The sequence below is a fragment of the Sciurus carolinensis genome, chromosome 9, assembly GCF_902686445.1.
Source record: "Sciurus carolinensis chromosome 9, mSciCar1.2, whole genome shotgun sequence".
Classification (NCBI taxonomy): Eukaryota; Metazoa; Chordata; class Mammalia; order Rodentia; family Sciuridae; genus Sciurus; species Sciurus carolinensis.
Genome location: NC_062221.1, coordinates 71,249,994 through 71,272,811, shown reverse-complemented (window position 1 = coordinate 71,272,811; position 22,818 = coordinate 71,249,994). Strand labels below are relative to the sequence as shown.

Here is a 22,818-nt window from a genome sequence, read left to right as displayed (position 1 = left end):
CACTCTTTTAAATTGTTCCTCATTTGACATAATTTTAATATTCCCTAGTGAACTGTGCTGCCCTTTCACTTGATAAACCCTAATTTTGTCAGTGTGATACCACAAGTGATGTGGTCTGTTAGCAGAGTACGGAGAGCTAATTCTATGTTAAGACTGAATTAATTGGGCTGGGGTGCGGCTCAGTGGTAGAGCGCTTGCCTAGCATGTGCAAGGCCCTGAGTTGGATCCAATGCACCCCACCCCTCCAAAAAAGGGCTGAATTAATATTAGATAGCCATGTCATAATAATATTTATGTGATTTTTATATTTACTACAGATAAGTTCTTTATCTAGCATCTGTACTTAAGTATGAGTCTTTACATTTACCCTTATAAGGTTACTCTCTTTTTAGACTTTATGAATATTAATTCAGCTGACCCACTTTGGGCTCATTTTTGTGTCATCTGCATATTTGAAAACAGAAGTATAATTTCCATTGCTTTCATTCATAGTTTTACTAAGCATATGAAAGTGAATGTTAAAAAACTGAGAGTCCTGGTGGTACCCACTGAGGAATCACTCTGTTAAGAATGATTCTCGGCACTCAATTGTTGAATGAATAAATGAATCAATAAATTAATCAATACTTTGTTCTCATCCCTCACATTTAATCCATGCCATGTTCTGTTAATTATAATCTTAAATATTTCTTATTCTACCCACTCCCTTCCATTTCTGCTATTATCATTGTAGACCAAACAGCCATCTCAGTTAAGCAACTTCAATGTCCAGCTGATGGACCTTCCTGCATCAGCTTTGGCTTCCCTACTGTTTATTTGCTACATAATAACTAGAGTCATTTTTTCCAAAAGCAAAACTGATTATGTCACATCTCTTCTATAATTTCTTTTTTTCTTTTTTGGCACTGGGGATTAAACCCAGGGGTGCTTTACCACTGAGTTATAGTCCTCAACCCTTTTTATTTTTATTTTGAAACAGGTCTTCCTATGTTGCTTAGGGCCTCACTTAGTTGCTGAGGCTGGCTTTGAACTTGTGATCCTCCTTCCCCAGCCTCCTGAACCACTGAGATTACAGGCATGTACCACTATGCACGACTCTACTATAATTTCTTTAGTGGTTCACCTTGCTCTCAGAAGAAAGACCAAAATCTTTAACTGTCCCATAAGGCAAGTATGGTCTGGCCCCTGCCTAGGTCTTCAACCTTATCCTCCACCTGTCTTCACCTTAGCCACATCAACCTTCTCCTACCTTCCTTCATGTGTCCTCCTGCCTCAGAGCCTTTGTATATGCTCTTCCCTTCGCCTAGAATCCTTTCTAGCCACACTCTCTGCCAACCCTTCATCTCCTTATTCAATCTGTTTTATTTACCTATTGGTGTATTACAAACTGCCCCTCAATATTTACCCTCTCACAGTGTGGTGGGTCAGGAATCTGAGCAGGCCTTACAGTGATTCTTCCACTCCTCACAGCATCAACTGAGGTCACTTTATGGTAGCAAGCTAATGGGTGGGTTGGTCTAGACACACACTAATTCAGTTGCCACCAGTCACAAGTGACAACTGATCTCTTGAAATGATCAAGGGATCCTAATTGAGTTGTATTGTGAGTATAAATTACCCACGAGATTTTTGAATATTCAGTATAAAAAATTTGAAGTACTCATTATAATTTTTGCATTGATTACATGTTGACATTATAATATTTTAGATATACTGGATTAAATAGAGTATTAAAATTAATGTCACCTATGTTATTTTAATTTGTTCATGTGGTTTTATAGTTTAGAATTTGAAGTGTCACCCAAAGTTTCTGGTGCGAATGTGGGAATGTTTAGAGGTGAAATGATTGGACAGTGAGAGCCATAACCTAACCAGTCCATCGGTTTGAATGCAGCAAGTAGATGGTAACTGTAGGCAGTTGGGTCCCCTAAGGGTATTCCCTGGAAGGGATCATCTTCCCTGTGACCCCCTCCCGTGCCTCTCTCTCTGTTTTCTGCCACCATGAATGGAGTGGCATTCCTCCACCATATGCTTCCGCCATGTTATTCTGCCTCATCTTGGGTCCAGAGAAATGGAGTCAGCCCACCATGGAATAAACCTCTGAAACTGTGAGCCAAAATAAACTTTCTCTCCTCTAAGTTTCTTGTGTTGGTATTTTGGTCACAGTGATGAAAAGCTGACTAACACAAGCGCCTACAAGAAATTTTCAAATTCTCAATAGGGCTCACATTTGTGGCTTGCGCTGCATTCCTATTGAACAGTGCTACAAAAGGCCAGATAGAAATGTTTTCAGCTTTGCAGGCTATATAGTCTTTGTCACAGCTGCTCAACTCCACCATTGTGAAAGGAACAATAGATAATAATTAAATAAATGAGTCTGGCTGTGTTCCAATAAAACTTTATTTGTAAAAATAGATGGGAGCCAGATTTAGTCTGGAGGCTACAGTATGCTGGACCCTGATCTGGCAGATTCAAGATTTTCTTCCCATCAGGTGGCTTGACAGAGATGTCTGGAAGGCTGGGCTCCGCTAGGACTGTGAACCCAAACTACACATGGCCTCTTTGACTCTGGGGTGTCAGGGCAATAGAACATTTTACGTGGTGGGCTCAGATCCCCAGGAAATAGGCCCCAAGAGAGGCAAGCGGAAGTTGCAAAGTTTCTCATGACCTCATTTCAGAAATCCCAGGATATTCTTTTTGCTGCATTCCTTTAATCAAACAAGTCATGAGAGCCAGCCTGGATTCAAGAGAGATTAGATTCTACCTCTTCATAGGATGAATAGCAAAGAATATGTGTCCACATTCCATCTTTGAATGTCAGTTAAAACTAGTCCTATAATAGATTCTCAGAGTACCAGGAACCCCTCTTTTTTAGCACTTATTATGGTCATAATTTTACATTCATTTATATGAGTCCTTGGTCATTATCTTGCTCCTCTACTAAACTCCAAGCAACCACAAAAAACAAGTTGCTTCTGGTTTTGCTCATCACTGTATTTCCAGTTCTAAGCACAATAACTGGCTCAGGAAATGTTTGTGTGGTGAACTCATAAATGAACAAATGAATGAACAAATAAATGATTAGTAGCTGTTCTTGTATTGATTCCATTGATCTTACTTTTCTCCATATTGCTTTTTCAAGCATGGTGAGACACTGTCAGAAGCATTGTGAAAACTCAGATGCATTGTCTCCCCATCAACCTTCTTATTTTGCAGTTTAGAAACTTTATAAAAAAGGGAAATAAGCCTGCTCTATTCTGCCCAGTGCCTCAAAGATATTAATAGCTATTCTAAACATGTATCTTTGGGTTCTGGAGCTTGCATAAGCACTTCAGTGAAGCATGCCACACCCAGAGCCAAGTCAAGGCCCCAGGCAGTTGGAGTTCCAGGATCCTGCTGACCACTCTCCTCACCCAGCTCACGTAGGAGCCCAGCAAGCCTGGCTCGTCCAGCCACAAGTAGGCACTGCAAGAAGCAATGGGCATGGCCCTGAGTGCTACTGGGTTGAGGTAGACCTAGTCCTTCCTCCACAGAGGGGTGGCATCTCCCACTTTGCTGGGAACAAGGACTCTATAGGCACCTGCTGCCTTCCACACTGGTCCTGGAGCTTGACTTGGAGTTACTTTGAGACATTCCATCTTTCTTTTTAGTACTAGATGAGGGGCCAAGGCCCACACAACTTGACATCACCTGAAACCTCTAGAACAAAACTGCTCTGGAGTAAACTCAGTAAATGGGCGCCTGAAAGACTATCTGAATGAGTAATCTTCCCGAGATAACTGCTCAACATTTCCCCTGTTACCTGATTACCACTAATATTCTAGACAAAGTTGTGAATTAGGAAATCTTTTTCTCTGTTGCCCTCCAGCTTCTACCTGGGAACTCTTCTCTCACATCCTTTTTCATCACACCTGCACTCTCCTGACCCACCCCAAACGTGGCCACCCACACCATGTGTCCTCTCATTTGCCTTTTGCCTGTACTAGATCCCCCTGCTCCTTCAGACCCAAGACCAAACGACCCCCTTCTCCTTCCCCTGCATTTCCTCTCTGCTACTCCATTTCCCCAGAGCTCTTCTAGGTGTGCCTGAAGCCACGCCCACTTGGGAACATAATTAGCTGACAGGGTTAGAGCGGGGAGGGGGTCTCTCCGCTGGGCACATAGAGGGTGCTCCATGATATTTGCAGAATGAATGGCAGCTCAGGATGGAAACCCCTACCATATAAGGGATTTCTTTCACCCCCTGCTACCCTGAGCCCAGCCTGTCCCAAGTGTCCCACTGTCATTCTGGGAGCCGCCATCACACTTGGCCCTGGGATGTGCTCCCCACCTCTTAGCCCAAGAGTGCATAGAATCTGAATCCATTCTGTTTGCTCCCACAGCACAGCTGAGGCTGATGGGTATTTTTAAAGGAGTTGCATCAATGTCAAATAGAAGTCAGTGAGGTTGAGTCAGTTTGAATCTCAACTCTACCCTTTGCTAGCTGGATGGCCTAGGGCAATTCTTCTCACCTTGGCAGGAAAAGTAGTGTAATTAATCATTCACCTGACTCTTTCTCATGTTCTGTGAAGGACTCGCATCACAAAGGAAGAGTGGGTGGTCCGGTGCTTTTTGGTTTCTGGAATGAAACTTGCTCAGTTGGGGGCTAATCTGTTAAGATTTTTGAATAGTTCACATACTTCAGAACTTATTCTGCTCATATCTGGCAGAAATCTCCTTTCAGAGAATCCCCCTGTAAATTCTTAGGTTCTTTTTTGTTAACTTTCATGAATTCTTACAAAGTAAACACATTTTATAACAAAGGAATTGAATCAGGCTTGCTCAGGATATATCAATTACCAATTTTTCCTGCCATGATCCACAGAGGCAACCAAAATCTCTTTCTTGTTGTTATTTTTAGATATACATGACAGTAGAGTATATTTGACATATTGTACATACATGGAGTTAAACTTATTCTAATTGGGATCTCATCCTTGTGGTTGAACATGATGTGGAGTTACACTGGTCGTGTATTCATATGTGAACATAGGAAAGTTATGTCCTATTCATTAACTGTTCTTCCTATTCCTATTCCCCTTTCTTCCCTTCATTCCCCTTTGTATAGTACAAAGCTTCTATTCTATAATAATGAGCTTCTATTCTTCCCTCCCCACCTTTTGTTGTGTGTTAGCATCCACATATCAGAGAGAACATTTAACCTTTGGTTTGGCTTATTTCACTTAGCATGATAGTCTCCAGTTCCATCCATTTACCAGATGCCATAATTTCATTCTTTTTTATGGCTGAGCAGTATTCCACTACACATATATATTACCTTTTCTTTATCCATTCATCTGTTGAAGGGCACCTAAGTTGGTTCCATAGTTTAGCTATTGTGAATTGAGCTGCTATAAACATTGATGTGGTTGTGTCACTGTAGTATGCTGATTTTAAGTCCTTTGGGTAAATACCGAGGAGTGGTATAACTGATCAAATGGTGATTCCATTCCAGGTTTTCTGAGGAATCCCCATACTGCTTTCCAGAGTGATTTCATCAATTTGCGACCCACCAGCAATGTATGAGGGTACCTTTTTCCCCACATCCTTGCCAAACATTTTCATTACTTGTATTCTCCATAACTGCCATTCTGACTGGAGTGAGATGGAATCTCAGTGTAGTTTTAATTTGCATTTCTCTGATTGCTAGAGAAGTTGAACATTTTTTCATATATTTGTTGACTATTCATATTTCTTCTTCTGACTGTTCATATTTCTTCTTTCTGTTCATTTCCTTTGCCTGTTTGTTGATTGGGTTGTGTGTGTGTGTGTGTGCGCGTGCGCGCGTGCACGCTGAAGTTTTTTGAATTCTTTACATATCCTGGAGATTGATGCTCTCTCTGAGGGGTAGGTGGCAAAGATTTTCTCCCATTCTGAAGGCTCTCTCTTCACATTCTTGATTGCAGAAACTGGTTTATAATTTGCTTCAACCACTTACCCTTTTTTGTTGGTAGTGGCATGTTTCCATAGAAATGCCTGTTGTTTAACACCTGTTTGCTAAAACCTTATAAAGGCATAACTCAGATGGGACCCCACCTGCAACACTGGCTCCTGAAATGACCCCGACTATTCAACTCAAGTGGCCTATCCTCAGGTTCAGCAAGACACAGGGCAATCTACCAGCTCAGCTGTTAATACATGAAACTTTCTAAAAATAAAATTCAAAAAGGGGACCATGAGAGACCAGAATATACCAACCCAGCTTATGCCACATTGGTATGAGGATTATTTCATTTTGCAAGAAATTGAGAAGGAAGCAGATATAAGGAGAACTTTCTGTTCTCCCCCATTTGCCAAAGGACCCGAAATAAACTTACCAAGGTATCCCGTCCTCCCCTCTCCATCCACCAAGGGCAGAAGTTGATCACTGAAGCCAGTGTCAGCCTCCTTAGGTTCAGCACCAGCGTATCTAGGTAACAAGCTTTACTTAGGAGCCTTCATCTGCTGTTTTTTTGCCTTCCTACTACCTGCCACCTCTTTTCCTTTGTCTTATCGCTTCTCTAAAAACTTGTGTTCTTTGTTGAAGATGCTACATAAGCCACCTAGTAGAGATGGACTTGTTTTCTGGGTACCTCCCATGCTCACTGAGGCTATTCATGTTATTAAACTTGTTTGTTTAAAAGCAAACTCAAATGAAAACATTTAGACCAGTTGAGTTTGATTTTACCTGAGCAAAGAGAGTCACAAATCATTCGGCCCTCAGAACCCAAAGAAGGTCAGAAAGCTCTGCCCCACAATGTGGACAGGCAGCATTGATGGTCAGAAAAAAGGGAGTGAGGTACAGAAACAGCTGGGTTGGTTCCAGCTGGGGATATCGCCTTTCGCACGTGGTTGGATCAGTTGGTCACTTGGGATTGAAGTTTGGCTGCCATCATCAGCTGAGAGTCAGCTATCTCTTGCAAGAGTATATTCCTAAGTCAGGTTTTCAGTTAGTTTACATTCTAAATTAAGTTGTGGTTCTTTATGTGAGGACTCAAAGTGCAAAGTCATCCTTGGACCAAATTTAGTTTAATTTTAAAAGTTACTCTTAAGAGAAAGAGAAGAGAAGCTGAAGACTGGAAGGAAATATTTGCAAAACACATATTTGAGAAATGATATGTATCCAAAATACATAAAGAACTTTTGAAACACAATTAAGAAGAAAACAGATAACCTTATTTAAAAATAGACACAAGGTTTGTGTAGATAGCAAATCCACCAAAGATATACAGTTGAAAAATAAGATATAAGATAGAAAAGCCTCTGAAAACATGCTTAATATCATATGTCACTAAGGAATTACAAATTAAAACAATGAGATACTACCACACACCTAAGAGAAGGCCTAAAAATAAAAAACACTGAGAACTCCAAATGCTGGTCAGAAAGTGGAGCAACTAGAATCCTTATTTACTGCAAAACTGCATGCATTTTGAAAAACACTCTGGCACTTTCTTAAGAAACAAGAAATAGGCTTACTATGTGATCCAGAAATTCCGTTCCTAGGTAGTATTTACCAAAATGAATTGAATATTTGCATCTAACAAAAACCTGCATAAGGACCTTTACAACATTTTTATTAATAACTGCCAAAATTTGGAAACAACTAAGGTATTCTTTAATAGGTGGATGACTAACCAAACTGGTACCTCAATATGATGGAATATTTTTCAGTGATAAAATAAATGGAATGTCAAGCTATGAAAAGTCATGGAGGAACCATAAATGCATTTTGCTAAGTGAAAATGTCAGTCCAGAAAAGCTACCTAGTGTATTATTTCAACTGTGTGGCATTCTAGGAAAAGCAAAGCTCTATCAAATATCAGTGGTTGCCACAAATTAGAAGCACAGGGCATTTTCAGGGCAACTCTTTGGTATAATTCTGTAATGGTGGATACATGGAATTGCACATTTGTCAAAACCCATACAACTGTGCAACCCAGAGAGTGAACCTTGCTGTAAATTACGGATCCTAGTTATAAAGTATCAATATTGGTTCATTAATTCTATCAAGTGCATAACCTAATGCAAGATGTTAATTATAGGAGAATCTGTGGTTCAGAGAGGGGATAAGGGGCTTATGTAATCTTTGCTTTTTGTGCTTTTTTCTGTAAAATAATATTTTCATTTCATTCTTAAATAGCAGCAGTGCCTACTGATGCACAAGTGTACTTGTTGAGCACTGCACAACCTGTCCAAGCCTAGAATCAGGTTGGTTAATGCCATGCTCATGATTTTAGTGTGGTACTTGTTCTTTCCAGTAGCAACCACCAAAAAACTGATTCTGTAATGACCAGTCAGTGAGTTGAATGTCATCTGCCTTAACGTTGAAGCTACAAACTCTCTTGAAGTAGTAGTTTATATAATGTCCAAGAGATTTTGGTATATGTGTCTCTTAAAAAAATTAAAACATGCCTAGTCTGTGTGAATTTGTTGCAGTACCCCATTATACATTAGTCCATAGTTTGGAGAACTAGGGAACCAAACAGCAATGATAAATATTTGGGGTCACCTAAAGCTAAGAAGCCATAAGTCAAGGGATCAAGTTTCATATGTTATTGCCTTTACTTTGGACTTCAAAAGATAGAATGGTTGTTTTGGCCGACTGCCCAAGTTGGTTTACTTTGTTGATTTTGAATTTTTAAGAGAAATGAAAACACATCAAAAGAGGAACTACAATCCTTATTTCAAATTAGCATTATGGGCATTCTCTGTTTGCTAAGGCTTAATTATGCATGAAGAGGGATGCAATACACTATGCTAGTTTTCCATAGAAATGTGTTAGTTATTGGATTACCAAACTGTATTCTTTTTTCATCTAAAAGTAGATTTTTATGTCTCTGATAGATGATTGGATTTTTCTCCATTCCTTTAAGATCTAGAATCTCGGGGTGTGGTGTTGACATATCCTGTGTGATGGAGGGGGAAAGAACCACTGTTTCTGATAGAATTAAGGAATTCTGGTGCACAAGAGAATTTTTAGGTAAAGGAGGACACTCTCATTTTCTCATTTTGCTAGTGAAAACAGGTAGATGATATATAGTTGGATCTGTTTTTTAAATCCAGTTGTAAATTTTTGCCTTTGAACAGAATGGTTTAATACACTTATATTTGATGTTAATTATTAATGTTTGGATTTACATCTGTCATTTTGCAATTTGTTTTGTATATGTTTCATGTTTTTAGTTGTTCTCCTTTTCTGCCATATTTTCTGTTAATGTATACTTTATATATATATATATTATATTTTATATATATATTAAAGTATATTACTCTATGTCCTTTGTTGGAAAGTGTTTTTTTCACTTTTTGAGTAATTTTGTTCATGGTTTCTCTGGGGATTACAAGATACATATTAATTTAAAGCAATTGAGTTTTGATTAATGCTAACTTAATTTCAATAGTATTAGAAACTTTAATAGAACTTTTTCTTTCCTTCTATTATTGTCATATTAACAACATTTTATGTTAAAACCCTCAAATACATTTTCATGATTATTGTTCTATGCAGTTGCCTTTTAAAACCACTTAGAGAAGAATAAAGAGTATTTTATGCTATCCCTTATATTTACCTCTGTAATTGCCTTTATTGATGCTATTCCTTCATATGGATTAAAATTATTAGTATCTAGTTTCATTCTTTCCACCATAAAGGACTCTAGCAAATTTTTTATTTGATACTGTACTTTTCAATTCCAGAGTTTCTATCTGGCTATTTTCTGTAATTTCTTTTTCTTCATTGATATTGTTTGTTTGGTTAGGCACTGTTATCATAGTCTTTAATTCTTCAAAAAACAGTTTTCTTTCAATTCTTCAAACATACTTCTAACAGCTGATTCAAAGTTTTTATCTAGGAAGTTCACTATCTGGACCCTTCAGTGCCTGTTCACTTCCTTTGCCCATTTATTGGCTGGGTTATTTGGGAGGTTTTTGTTTGAGGGGGTGGGTTTAAGTTTTTTGAGTTCTTTATGTACCTGGAGATGAGTGCTCTATCTGAGGTGCAAGTGGCAAAGATTTTCTCCCATTCTGTAGGCTCTCTCTTCACATTTTTTTTTTTTTTTTGTACCAAGGATTGAACCCAGACCTTGTATATTTTATTAGAGACAGGGTCTCTCACCAAGTTGCTTAGGGCCTGGCTACACTGCTGAGTCTGGATTTGAATTCGCAATCTTCCTGCCTTAGTCTCCTGAGTGGCAGGGATTACAGGTATGGCAGCTTCTCTTCATGTTCTTGATTGTTTCCTTTGCTGTGAAGAAGCTTTTTAGTTTTAGACCATCCCATTTATTGATTCTTGATTTTACTTCTTGTGCTTTAGGAGTCTTGTTGTGGAAGTTGGTTCCTAAACCAACACGATGGAGATTTGGGCCTACGTTTTCTTCTCATAGGTGCAGGGTCTCTGGTCCAATGCCTAGGTTTATCCACTTTGAGTTGAGTTTTGTGCAGGGTGAAAGATAGGGGTTCAATTTCATTCTGCTGTATATGAATTTCCAGTTTACCCAGTGCCATTTGTTGAAGAGATTATCTTTTCTTTCCAGGTTCTTTCCTCTCCCATTCCCCTTTTTACACCCCCTTCCTTCAAGGATAAGAGTTTCCACTTTTTGGGACATCTAGAGAAAATTATGACTAGTGACTGTGGCTGGGGTTCATTCCTGAAGGATCAGTGGTATTTCTGTTCTTCCTTGGTGCCAAAAACACTGAAGTAAACAGCTTCCCAACCCAGACCCTTGTTCTCTCTCTCTCTCTCTCTCTCTCTTACACACACACACACACACACACACACACACACACACACGCAATGGCTAGAGTTGAGAAACATTCTTCACACAGGACATTTATACTTAATTTTTTTAAAAAAGGGTTCATGTCAATCTCAAGTATTTGAGCATCATAATTTAATAACATCACTGACAAACTAAGTACCCAAAGTGTTTTCCAGAATGGTGTGCCATCTACAGATTAACAGTAGTGAAGTTTCCTGAAGGAGTGTCTCTGCTAAGCCAGGCCAGGATGTTGCAGGGGGTTATGATGGTTGTCCCCAAATCCTTGGAAAGGCTTTGACTGAAGAATGTTAGGCTCACTCTGGGTAGTTTCAGAGGACGAAACCATTATTAGTGAAAGAAAGTACAGGAAAGGCCGTCTCTAACCAGGGGAAGAGAGAGTTCTCAAATAGAGAAGTCCAAAATGATACTGACTTCCTTATCAGGGCCAGTGCTTCTTTCCCCTGAATTACATTTTGTCTAAGATTTCTAAGGCCAAAGATTTCCCATGGCCATATTGATTTCATGTAATTATTTGAATTAAAGATGATTTGTGAAATTTATAACAAAATATGATTTGAGTTTGTGTCCCTGTTTGACATGTCACCCCAGAAAACAAAATTGTCTTGGTTAAGTTAAGCAGGCTTTTTGTTAGTTTGCAAACAATAAGGACTTCCTATATTTAGGTGGGGAATTAGACTCAAAGGAGCCCCAGTCCTCAGAGTCTATGATAAATAGGATGCTGTTAGTGATTTAGTATGAGGAAGTGTCCACGGATGGATCTCCCTGGCTCTGCCCTTGAGTGGTGTCAGCATTGACTCAATAGGTGGTGCCTAACCTCCAAAACCCATTAAAATAACGGAAAGGGAGGAAGAAATTGGGAACTAGCTACTCAGTTCATATATTGAACTCCTACTACATATTTCAACAACAAAATATATTTCCAACATTGTCATAAAGTGCCAATTTTTTAAATGTAAAAGAGCTCCTACAAATCAATAAGAAAAAGGCCAAAGACTCAAATTGAAAGTGGGCAAAATACATGTATAGACAGCACACGAAACAGGAAATGCTATCTCTTATACATTTTAAAAAATGTTCAGATTCATATAAGAAATTCATTTTAAATGATGGTGAAAACCACCCATGCCCATTGGTATTGCTGCTATTTAAAAAAATGCATGTTGGCAAGGATGTGGACAAAGTATAACTCTCGTGCACCATTGATGGGATTGTGAAATGGTGTGACTGCTGTGGGAAACTTGTACAGTGGGTCCTCAGAAACTTAAAAATAACATTTCCATGTGATCCAGTAATTTCACTTGTGGGTTTGTACATAAAAGAAGTGAAAGAAGGGTCTGGAAGAGATATCTGAACACCCACATTCATAGCGGCTGTTATTCACATTGGTCAAAAAGTGGAAGCAACTCAAGTGGCCATCAGCAGATGAATGGAGTACAGCTTATAATGGACAAGTATTCAGCTTTAGAAAAATCAGGAAATTCTGACATGTGCTACAACATGATGGGCCTTGAAGACAACACTAAGTGAATAAAGCCAGTCACAGAAAGACAGATGCTGTATGATCCCATTTACACCTAAAGTAGTCAAATGCATTGAGTTGGAGGGTGGGTTCCAGGGCATGGGAGAAAGGGAGTACAGGGAGTCATTGCTTAATAGGTACAGAGTTAAAGTTCTGCAAAATTAAAAGACTTCTAGAGTTGGATGGTGGTGACAGTTGCACAGCAATATGAATCTATTTAGTGCCACTGTACATTTAAAAATTATCAAGACAGTAAATTTTGCGTTATGTGTATTTTACCACAAAAAATAATTTTTAAAATTATAATGAGATACCATTTTAACCTTCCCTAATGGTAAATATCACAAATTAGAAAACATAATATTGGCAAAAAGAGTGTGAAGATAAGCACTCTCATGTTTTATTGATGGGAACATTAACATACAATCTTAAGATAGGACAAATTTTCAATATCTGTAAAAACTAAAATTGCATTACTCTTTAACAAGTCAAGCAAGGAATATAGCACACTCCTGCAAGAGCTCCTGTGGTGTATAATCAAGGTTTCTTCATTGCAACAAAAGATTGGAAACAATCTAAATGTTCCTTAATGGGGGCTGGCAAAATAAAGTATTGCCCTCCGATAGAATATGGTAGAATAATATGCAACTCTTAATGTGAGAATACTCATTACATACTGACACAGGACAATCTCCAAGGTGTGCAAAATTATGTATAGAATGCTACCATTGGGTTTAAAAATAAAATGGAATATTACTCAGCTTTAAAGAAGAATGAAATTCTGGCATTTGCTAGTAAATGGATGGAGCTAGAGATATAACGTAAGTGAAATAAACCAAACCTAAAAGAACAAAGGCCAAATGTTTTGTCTGACATGAGGAAGCTAATTCACAATGCAGGTGAGGGGGATTAGGGAAGAAAAGAGTTACTTTATATTAGGTAGAGGGGAGTGAAGGGAGGGAAAGGGGTATGGGGGAAGAAACCAGAGTAGAGTGAAACAGACATTATTGCCTCATCTTCATGTATGACTGCATGACCTATGTGATCCTGCAATATGTATAATCAGAAAACTGAGAGATTACACTCTATTTATGTATGATCTATCAAAATGTATAAATGCATTCTACTGTTATGTACAACTAATTACAACAAATAAAATTTAAATATGTAAAATGAGAATAGAGTATAAGTCTATGATTTTATTTTGCCTAAAATAACTCCAAACAGAGGCAAGAAACTAGTATCAGGTAACAGTGGTCCCTCCAGTTACATCAATAGGGAAAAGCCAGACAGCTTTCCTTTCTACTGTTTGTCACCTTTACCTTTTAAATTTAGTACTATTTTCAGGTGTGATCTATTTTAAAATTTTAATTAAGAAAAGAAAGATTATGGTCTGAAAAGAAGAAAAATAACAGACCCATTTAACCCATGCTCTGCTTTGGGTGCCGTGGAGGCAGAGGGAAGGGATGTCTAGCACAGCCCATGGGATCAGGACTTTAGATAAACCACCCCGTGGAAGAAATTTCCTCTCTTGGATAAAGAATAGTCGTGTATCTTCTAAGTTTTGTTTTGTATAAACAAACTTGTGAATTAATGAACAGTCCTGTGAATTAATTCACCTGTTAGGTTTTCCTTTTCCTGTTAAAAAGTTACAAGCCAGCTGGGTGTGGTGGCACAGGCTTATAATTCAGCAACTCAGGAGACTGACACAGAGGATGGCAAATTCCAGGCCACCATGGCATCTTAGTGAGACCCTATCTCAAAATTTTTAAAAATTGAGAAAGGTCTGGGGATATTTCTCAGTGGTAAAGCACCAGTGGGTTCAACTCCAGTACTGCCAAAACAAAATTAAAATAAAATAAAAAAGCTAAAAGCAAACTCATGCCCCACAAACTGCATGTTGGCAAATTCCTATGGTAAGCATTTAGCATTGGCCTTGTCCCAGGTTCCATTTTATTTTCCTGTATTTGGATTTGTGTTAGTCAGCCTTGTGCCACTGTGACCAAAATACTGGACAAAAACAACTTAGAGGAGGAAGAGTTGATTTGGGCTCATGGTTTCACAGGTCTCAGTCCATGACTGGTAGACTCCATTGCTTTGGGCCTGAGGTGATGATATACCATCATGACAGAAGGGTGTGGTGCAGAAAAGTTGCTCACCTCATGGTAACCAGGAAGCAGAGAGAATGAGAGGAGCCTGGGACAAAATATATAATCCCCCAGGCATGCCTCCGGTGACCTGCTTCCTCCAGCCATGCCCCACTTGCCTACAGTTAACCTCCCCCAGGAATCCATTCAGATTATTAACCCATTGATTATATTACATACCTCATAATCTAATCATTTCACCTCTGAGCATTCCTGTATTAACACAAGAATTTTGCAGGAGGACACCTCATATCCAAACCATGACAGTCTTGCTTTTCAACCTATTTCCCATGTTGGTCCTTTCTTTTTTCTGTACTTTCTTGTAATTCACTTTACACCCATTTTGGTATAAGTTGGGTGGTGAAGAAGGAGAAAGGGAAAGGAAGAAAGGGGAAAGAGATTATAAAGCCATGCAAGTCATTGTCTTAGGTTCCATCATGTAGATTAAGCGAATGTTCTGCTGTGATTCTCAAAGTGTGGTCCTTGGACCATACCATTACCATCACCTTTGAGATTGTTAGACATAAAATTCACAGGCTTCATCCCAATCTACTAAATCAAGCTCTTTGTGATAAAGCTTAGGTAACTGTTTTACATGCTCTCTGACTAATTTTTATGCACATTAAAATTTGAAAACCACAAGGAAACCAAAGGAAGATTGATTTTTAAGCATAAGTACACACCCTGTGTCCCATGATACCTACTGTGTTGTTCTAGCTACTATAATAAGTAATAGCCACAACTGCATTACCTAACGCAGTAGGTTTACTTATTTTTTTTTGCTAATGTTGAGGTCCAATTTGGATCAGTTGTCAGGGAAGGGTGGAAAGAACAGTTTTACTAATTTGTTCAGCAAACCAGTTCTCCTCCATTGTAGATTTTGCCATCTTCTAGGACCCTGAATGTTTCCTCTGAATTCCCCACATCTAAGAAGACAGGAGAGAAAACAGAGGGGAGGATTTGATAGCCATGTCTGGAAGTAACATTCATTTTTTCTGTCCACAATTTTATGGGTTGGAACCCAGTCAGGTGGCCTGCCTAATATCAGGGGAGGCCAGAAAAATATGACTCATCTGTGGAACTAAGAGGAAAAGGAAATGCCTTTGGTGAGCACATAACATTGTCTCTGCCCCACCCAGGAACCCAAGTGAATCCCAAACTCCGCTTCTAGGTCATGTTTTGATGAACATCAGTTTTCAGTTTCATTTTCTAACCAAGTTTTATCTTTTCTTTTTTAACTCTAGCACCATGGGACTGAGAATCACTCTGTTTGTGGCAGCCCTCCTGCTTTCTGGTAAGAACCTTTCTGCTGTATGAAGTCCTAGAATCCTTGCACTGTCTCCCAATGCATCTGACCTCTGCAAGTCTGACACTTGGTGGGTCTTGTTCACTTGATTCACACTGCATGGTACTATGTGCCAGGAGACTTTCCTGGACAAGGAAGTGTCATGACTGAGCCCAGTATCTCAGATGATGGCAGGCAGGCCTGGCCTGGGATGGAACCCTCTTCAAGCGAGCATCCTCTTCCATCTCACTCCCAGGGATCTGGATGCACAGAATAAGATGGACTGACCTGTCTAGTGACACTTGGCCACTGCACTGAGGCCTTTGTCACTTGACTTCTGCTCCACACATACTCCTTCTGGTCTTCTCTGTCTCCATTTCTGGTACTCTCGGGGTCCTAGGAAATAGCTGATGGGCTTCCAAAAGCCTAGAGATGAATTACCGTTCCCACAGAATTGACCCTGAGCCTAATAGCTCTGCTGGAATCACTCCACTCTGTCAAGTCACTGTTTCAGGGTCTTTCGAAATACATGTATGTTACCCCGTGAGGAGTATGTTGCCCCTAAATTAGTTGATCAATTTTTAATAAACTGTTTTTAGTAGTTTCCAGAAAGGATGAATGAACTGCCAGGCAAGTTAAGGTAGGGGAAGATGGTAGCCGAATAGGATGCATTTATCATTGTTTGAGATAAAGAGTGAAACTGGTAGAGAAGAGAGAGGCACCAATGACTGGCAGGCTCCTTTGTGAAGGAGCAAGAGTCTGAGACTGTGGCTTATTTTTCCTTTGTGAGAGGAAGAATCGTAATACCATTTCCATAACATATAAGCTGGGATTTTGGTCCTCTCAGTATTATTGAGATTTATGGTATCATAGATCAACTTTACAACAATTTAAAGATATTAATTGGTTTTATTTTTTAATTCTAGAATCCAGCAAACACATCATTTCATAAAATACGACAGTAGTTTCTCTGAGGAGCTGAGCAAAAGAGGTTTTTGGAGAAAGGCCCAAACAAGCAGAAAAAAAGAAAAGCAGATTGGTCATTTCAAAGTTACTTTCCTTGTAAGGTGGGGGCAGGGAGACAGGATAATAGAAAAATAAGCAATTGGTCAACATCAGATTATTTTTTTGCAATGATTAAAAGATGTATGAATTAAGGAAAGGATACTTCATTGTCATGCTAATTTGGCCTGTTTGAGAAGTTTGAGTACCTCTCATTCTCCTGATTTCTTGGAAGGTCAGACAACAAGTTAGTTCCAGTTTAGAGATGTGGAATTTTGGCAGGGGTGACTTCATTTTAATTTTTTAACAATGAAAATGAAAACACTTGCAACCCTTCCTTTATGGCCAAGATTTTACCTCTGTAGTTGATCTGTACTACAGAGGTGCCCCCTTTTACATTTCCAAGCCATAAGACTAGGTTCTGGGACCTCAAAATGAGTAAAACATTTTCCATACCTAAGAGCCCTTGCCATTCTTATGCTCATTCTTTCTCATTCTATCATCCCCTATTCCTGGATAGATAGATGTCTCTATCTATTCAAATTTCTCCCATAATTTAAAAGTCACTTTTATAGTCTTTGCTAGGAGAAAAAAACAGAGTAAGAACAGTTATATACAATTGCAGAAACCATTTACATGTAAATCCCTGAATATGTTTCATTCAATATTGTTTCATACATACTTTCTCAAGTTTCTATATGCTTTTCATTTTTATAATGTTTGAAACTGCGATAGTCTTTTGAATTAAAGAGTTTAATTTGCTTTAATTATTTTTGTGTGTTTTATTCATTTGATGTTATTTTCCCATTATATTTTTTGGTTCTGGTTGCTAAAGCATTTTTAGGATAATGGTCATTGTATTATAAATATTCTTTCTTCATTCTCAAAAGAATCTCTTTTATTCTTTTTGATTTTTGAGTTTGGTAAAAAAAATTATACTTTGTGTTTATCAGGCTCACTACATGTCTAGTTATAGATTTATTTTCATTTATCTTGTTTGGTACTTAAAAAATGCACTTTTGATCTGAGGATTCATGTCATTCTTCAATTTTATAGATTCACAACTTCTATCTCTTCCAATATCTCTTATCTACTATTTTTTCAATTTTTTTTCTTCCAGAAACTATTAGAGCTCAGATTATTTCTTCAAGATTCAATCCACTCTTTCTTTCCTTTTCTTCCTTCCTTCCTTCCTTCCTTCCTTCCTTCCTTCCTTCCTTCCTTCCTTCCTTTCCTTCCTTCCTTCCTTCCTTCCTTCCTTCCTTCCTTTCTTTCTTTCTTTCCTTCCTTCCTTCCTTCCTTCCTTCTTTCCTCCTCCTCTTCCTCCTCCTCCTCCTCCTCCTTCTTCTTCTTCTTCTTCTTTTTCTTCTATTTTTTTTAATCTTTCTGTTTCCCTGTGGGTGAATTTCTCAGTACAATCTTCCTGTTCATACTTCTCTTTTTAATTGTATTTAATCTAGACTTTATTTTGTTTGTTTTTTCTCAATCTGAATTTTTAATTTCCAAAATTGCTAAAACATTCAAAAATGTATTATTATATTCCCTCTTCAATGTTTTATAATTTTTTTATATTTTATAATACATTACTTCATATTTCTTAGAGAATCCTAGGCATACATATTTTTAAATCTTTCAGAATAAATTTATCTAAAAGTTATGATTTCTGTGTCCATGGACATTGTTTCCTATCTATAATAATAATGCTAAAAATAAGTAAAAAAATAAAATGAAATAACTTTAAAATTTGACATATAAAAATTGTGCATAATTATGGAATACCATGTGGTGTTCCAATACATTATACTATGTAATGTTCACATCAGGGTAAGAATATCAATCTTCTCAAAAATTTATCATTTCTTTGTAGTAAAAACATCTATCATCTTTTCTTTTTAAGAATGTACAATGTATTTTCATTATCTATAGTCACCTTATGGTGCCACTGAACACCAGAACTTATTTCCCTAGCAAACTGTGACCTAGTACCCGTTGATCAACCTTTCCCTATCCTTCCCTCCCTCTACTCTCCCCAGCCTCTAATAAGAACTTTTTCACTCTCAACTTACATGAGATCAACTTAAGTAACTCATAAAGAATGATTATCATGGGTTACTATTAACTGAAATACTAACTGAAATATTAACTCTTTTAATCAACCTTTCAGTGCAGGAACCCATGATTGTTTTTGTTTTTTGGAAGAGAAAACTGAGAAATAGAGGAGTTAAGTGATTTGCCCAAGGTAACACAGGTAGAGCAGAGACTGAATTCATGCTTCCCAGAATCTACTCTCTTAACTATAATGGCATAGTGCCTTTCGCGTCCTGTTTCATAGTCATATGGAATTCTATTGAATGGATGCATCATTATTTATTAAGCCATTTAACTTACTTCTAGGATATTCTTATGAACAAAAATAACTGTATACATCCAATTTTGTGCATATGTATCTTTTTGTAAAATGAATTCCTAGCAACTGAATTGCTAAATCAAGGCTTTAGTCTATCATTAATTTTATTACTTATTACCATTTGACCTCCAACACACTTTATCTGTTTTACCAATAATGCATAAGAGAACCCATTTCTCCACACTCTCTTGAAGTGGGTATTGCCAATATTTTAAAATATTAGTCAATCTATTAGGCGAAGGCAAATGGTATCTCATTGAGGTTTAAATTGCGTTTCCCTCATTGTTATTGAGATATTTTCATTAATTTCTTCAATAAGTATTTTACTAAGTGCTTAATATTTGTGAGGAACAGTTGAAATGTTACAATGAAGAAGAAAAGACACATTCTCTGCTTTCGTGGGGCTTATTCTAATGGGTGATGTCAGGTGTATAGCTTAGCTGGGAGACAGACAAGCTGCTAGGTGTCAGAGCAGCTGATTATAGCAGTGAGGCAAGAATGAAATAGTTGAACTTTTAATATTTTACTGTGATGGTATAAGCAAGAGGCTAAAATTGAAGCAAGGCTGATTGCCCCTCTTCCATTTTCCCCCAATGAACGGTATACCAGTCAAGGGTCAGATGGATCAGGCAGACATGGGGCTCACTGTTGAGAGAGCCCCCTAAAAAAGGATCTGACAGTTTTATGGATGGGAGGCAGGGGACCCAAGGGTGGGGAAAACCAAAGGAGGAAGATGCAAGATGAAGGGGGAGGCCAGGAGTGGAAAATTCCTGGGTGTTGAGTCAGAGTGGGGAAACTGTCTTGCAGGTTCCCCCTCCTCCCCACTGTAAGGAGGCTTAGTATAGGTATATGAAGAAGGCTTCTGTCCAAGGTCTTAGATAAAGAAACCTAGGAATAAATGTGGGGGCTAGGAGTGCAAATGTGTGAAAGAGCAAGACTGGCTAACTGAGACACTGACTGCGGCTCTCCAGAGGACGCAGTGTAGGCTGGGCACCAAGTCTGGTGTGGGAGGGGCAGCTTTCCCCTTGAGGCCCGTCAGGGAAGCCTTTGTAATTGCCTATGGTCAGGTCTGGAAAACCACATGGAGGTTTGTTTGCTTGTCTGTTTTTATATACGGTAATTTTATTTATGATATGTAACTGTGAGCAGTAAGATTTTAAAAGAATATTTTGTTGCTCTAAGTCATTGTCTGGGACACACATAGGTTTTAATTAGGTACTGAACTACTCAGGAGAAATAGACAATAGCCAAATATACCACATCATGATAAGCATCTTGATAAAAAGAATAAAGTATCCCAAGGGACAGTGACAGGGATACTATCTTCAAAAGATGTTCAGAGAAATCATCCTGTGTGGTGACATTAGATGAGAGGCCTACACAAAGGGAAGGAGCAACCTTGAGACTGTCTGGAGGAAGTAGCTTCCAGACACAGGAAACAATCTGAGAAGACCTGAGACAGAGTATGTCTGACCTTGTGGAGGATTGTCAATGAATCCTGTGTGGCCAGGGCAGAGTAAGTGAGGGAACAGGTCTGTAAGCACCAGAGGCCAGACTGTATGAGGCCCTGTAGGCTGTGATATAGCCCTCAGTGTGATAGGAAGGGATTTGGATTTAATTTCCAGTGGGATGGGAAGTCAACAGAGGCTTTTGAACAGGGAATTATGCATATATATGTGTATATGTGTATGTGTGAATATACATAGGTATAGATAGATTATATATTGTATTTTTTTATGGTACTGGAGATTGAAACCAGGTGCATTCTACCATTGAGTTACACCCCTACCTGTTTTTATTTATTTTCATTTTGAGACAGGGCCTCACTAAGAGGATGACCTTGAATTTGTAATCCTCCTATCTCAGCCTCCCAAGTAACTAGGTTTACAGGCATATGCCAACACACCAGGCCAGAAGTATGTTTTTAAAGGGTTATCTTGGCTTGAGAAGCTAGACTTCAGGCCAAGATGGAAACAGGGAGATAAGTTAGGAAGAAATTGACAGAAACAAGTCAGGTCCTTCAATAAATTAGGGGACTCGTGGGAGAAAGATGAATAACAATAGCAATGAGAGACCATTGTACTGTCTGATGGCATATGCTTCCAAGGAACTGGGTTTTCAACCATACAATAATATGTTTTACATGTTATATTGTGTTTCATATATTTAGTAGATAATATTTCATATGACATCAGATATGTTTTATATTTTATAAAATAAATACAAATATTATATATGATAATATATAAATCTACATAATTATACATATAACGTATTTTTTTAATGTGTGCTGAGGATCAAACCCTGTTCCTCACATGTGCCAGGCAAGTGCTCTACCACTGAGCCACAACCCCAGTCCCACATATAATGTATTTATCTATGTAATTGAATGCATGGTGAACATGAAATCAGAGCAAGATCATCTTAACAGAAATACCATCTGGATCACGAAAATGCCTGGAAAACCATTCCTTGCCTATAACAAAACAATTTCTTTAGTCACCTAAAAGATAATGTCCCCCAGGTCTCCAGATAAACACATATTCCTTTTCTCTGATGGTTCCTTCTCTGCTTCATACAGAGCCACCACCCTTCCCATAGCATATTAGAGTTCAGCTCTGACTGTGGTTTTCTAGATCTTCTCAGTCACGCCTGTGCAGACCCTCTCTTTGGTATTTTCTACAGATTATGTAGACGATTGTGGACAGCAGTGGGTGAAGAAACCATGCATTGAGGTAGAAGAGAGGAAGGTTTGAAGGGGAGAAAGAGTATCTGGAAGGCATGCAGCAGGCAGTTGGAGATGGACAACTGGAACTCTAGCAACAGTCATGGGCTGGAGATAAACAGCTATGAATTATTAACTTACACTTGGCACTTGAATCCATGGGAATAGAGAAGAAAAGCCAGGGAGAGGATGGCGAGTGAGAAATCCAACAGGCACTTGAACCAGGAAGTTGGAGCCTGGGGAAGAAGAGAGAGTTTCCAGGAGAGGTGCCCCAACAGTGTTACATTCAGCAGCAGCATCAAATGGGCTGAGGTCAGGAAAGAGCACTGGGCTTGGCAGTGGTGGGAAGTCACTGGCACCTTTGTCGGGATAGTTTCAGTCCATGGGGAGTAAAGGCAAATATTTCTGTTCACTTTTTCAGAGCATGTGACTGTAAGGGAAAAAGAAACTAAAAACAGGAGCAGAGAAGAAGTGTTGAAGTAAATGTTGTAGGAAAGCACAGGCCAGTGGGCAGGGTGGTGAGCCTGGGGGTCAGTTTAAGTGAGGCTGGATGCCACAAATTTGCAATGTCACCAGTCTGTACGATGGAATCGTTTGCTTCAAGAGTGCTCAACCACTTGGTTGTGAGAACAAATACGTAGACTTTTAGAGTATCCTCAGGATGAAATTTACAGAGACAAAGGGACACATTTATGAAAGTTACAGGCAAGAAATGATCAAAAAATCGTTGTCGTGCTGTTCAACATGATAACCACTAGCCGTAGGTGATTATTTAAATGTTAATCAAAATTAAATAAGATTAAAAATTCAGTTTCTCTCCCCAGCACTGAAAAAAAAAAATGAAGAAATCCAGTTTCTCTGTTACACTAGCAACATAGCAAGAGCTTAAAAGCTGCAGTGGCTGGTGGCTGCTGCATTGCTCAACACAGGAAAA

General features: G+C 38.6%; 1 protein-coding gene across 4 annotated transcripts in view; it reads left to right on the top strand.

The window, feature by feature from the left end:
* Cd86 (CD86 molecule) overlaps nucleotides 1–22,818 on the top strand; it is a 66,358-nt gene that overhangs the window by 25,355 nt on the left and 18,185 nt on the right. For all 4 annotated transcript variants that reach the window (XM_047562998.1, XM_047562997.1, XM_047563000.1 and 1 more), the window contains exon 2: nucleotides 15,710–15,759. In XM_047562998.1, the coding sequence (XP_047418954.1) occupies nucleotides 15,710–15,759 (50 nt within the window). The remainder of the gene's footprint in view (nucleotides 1–15,709; nucleotides 15,760–22,818) is intronic.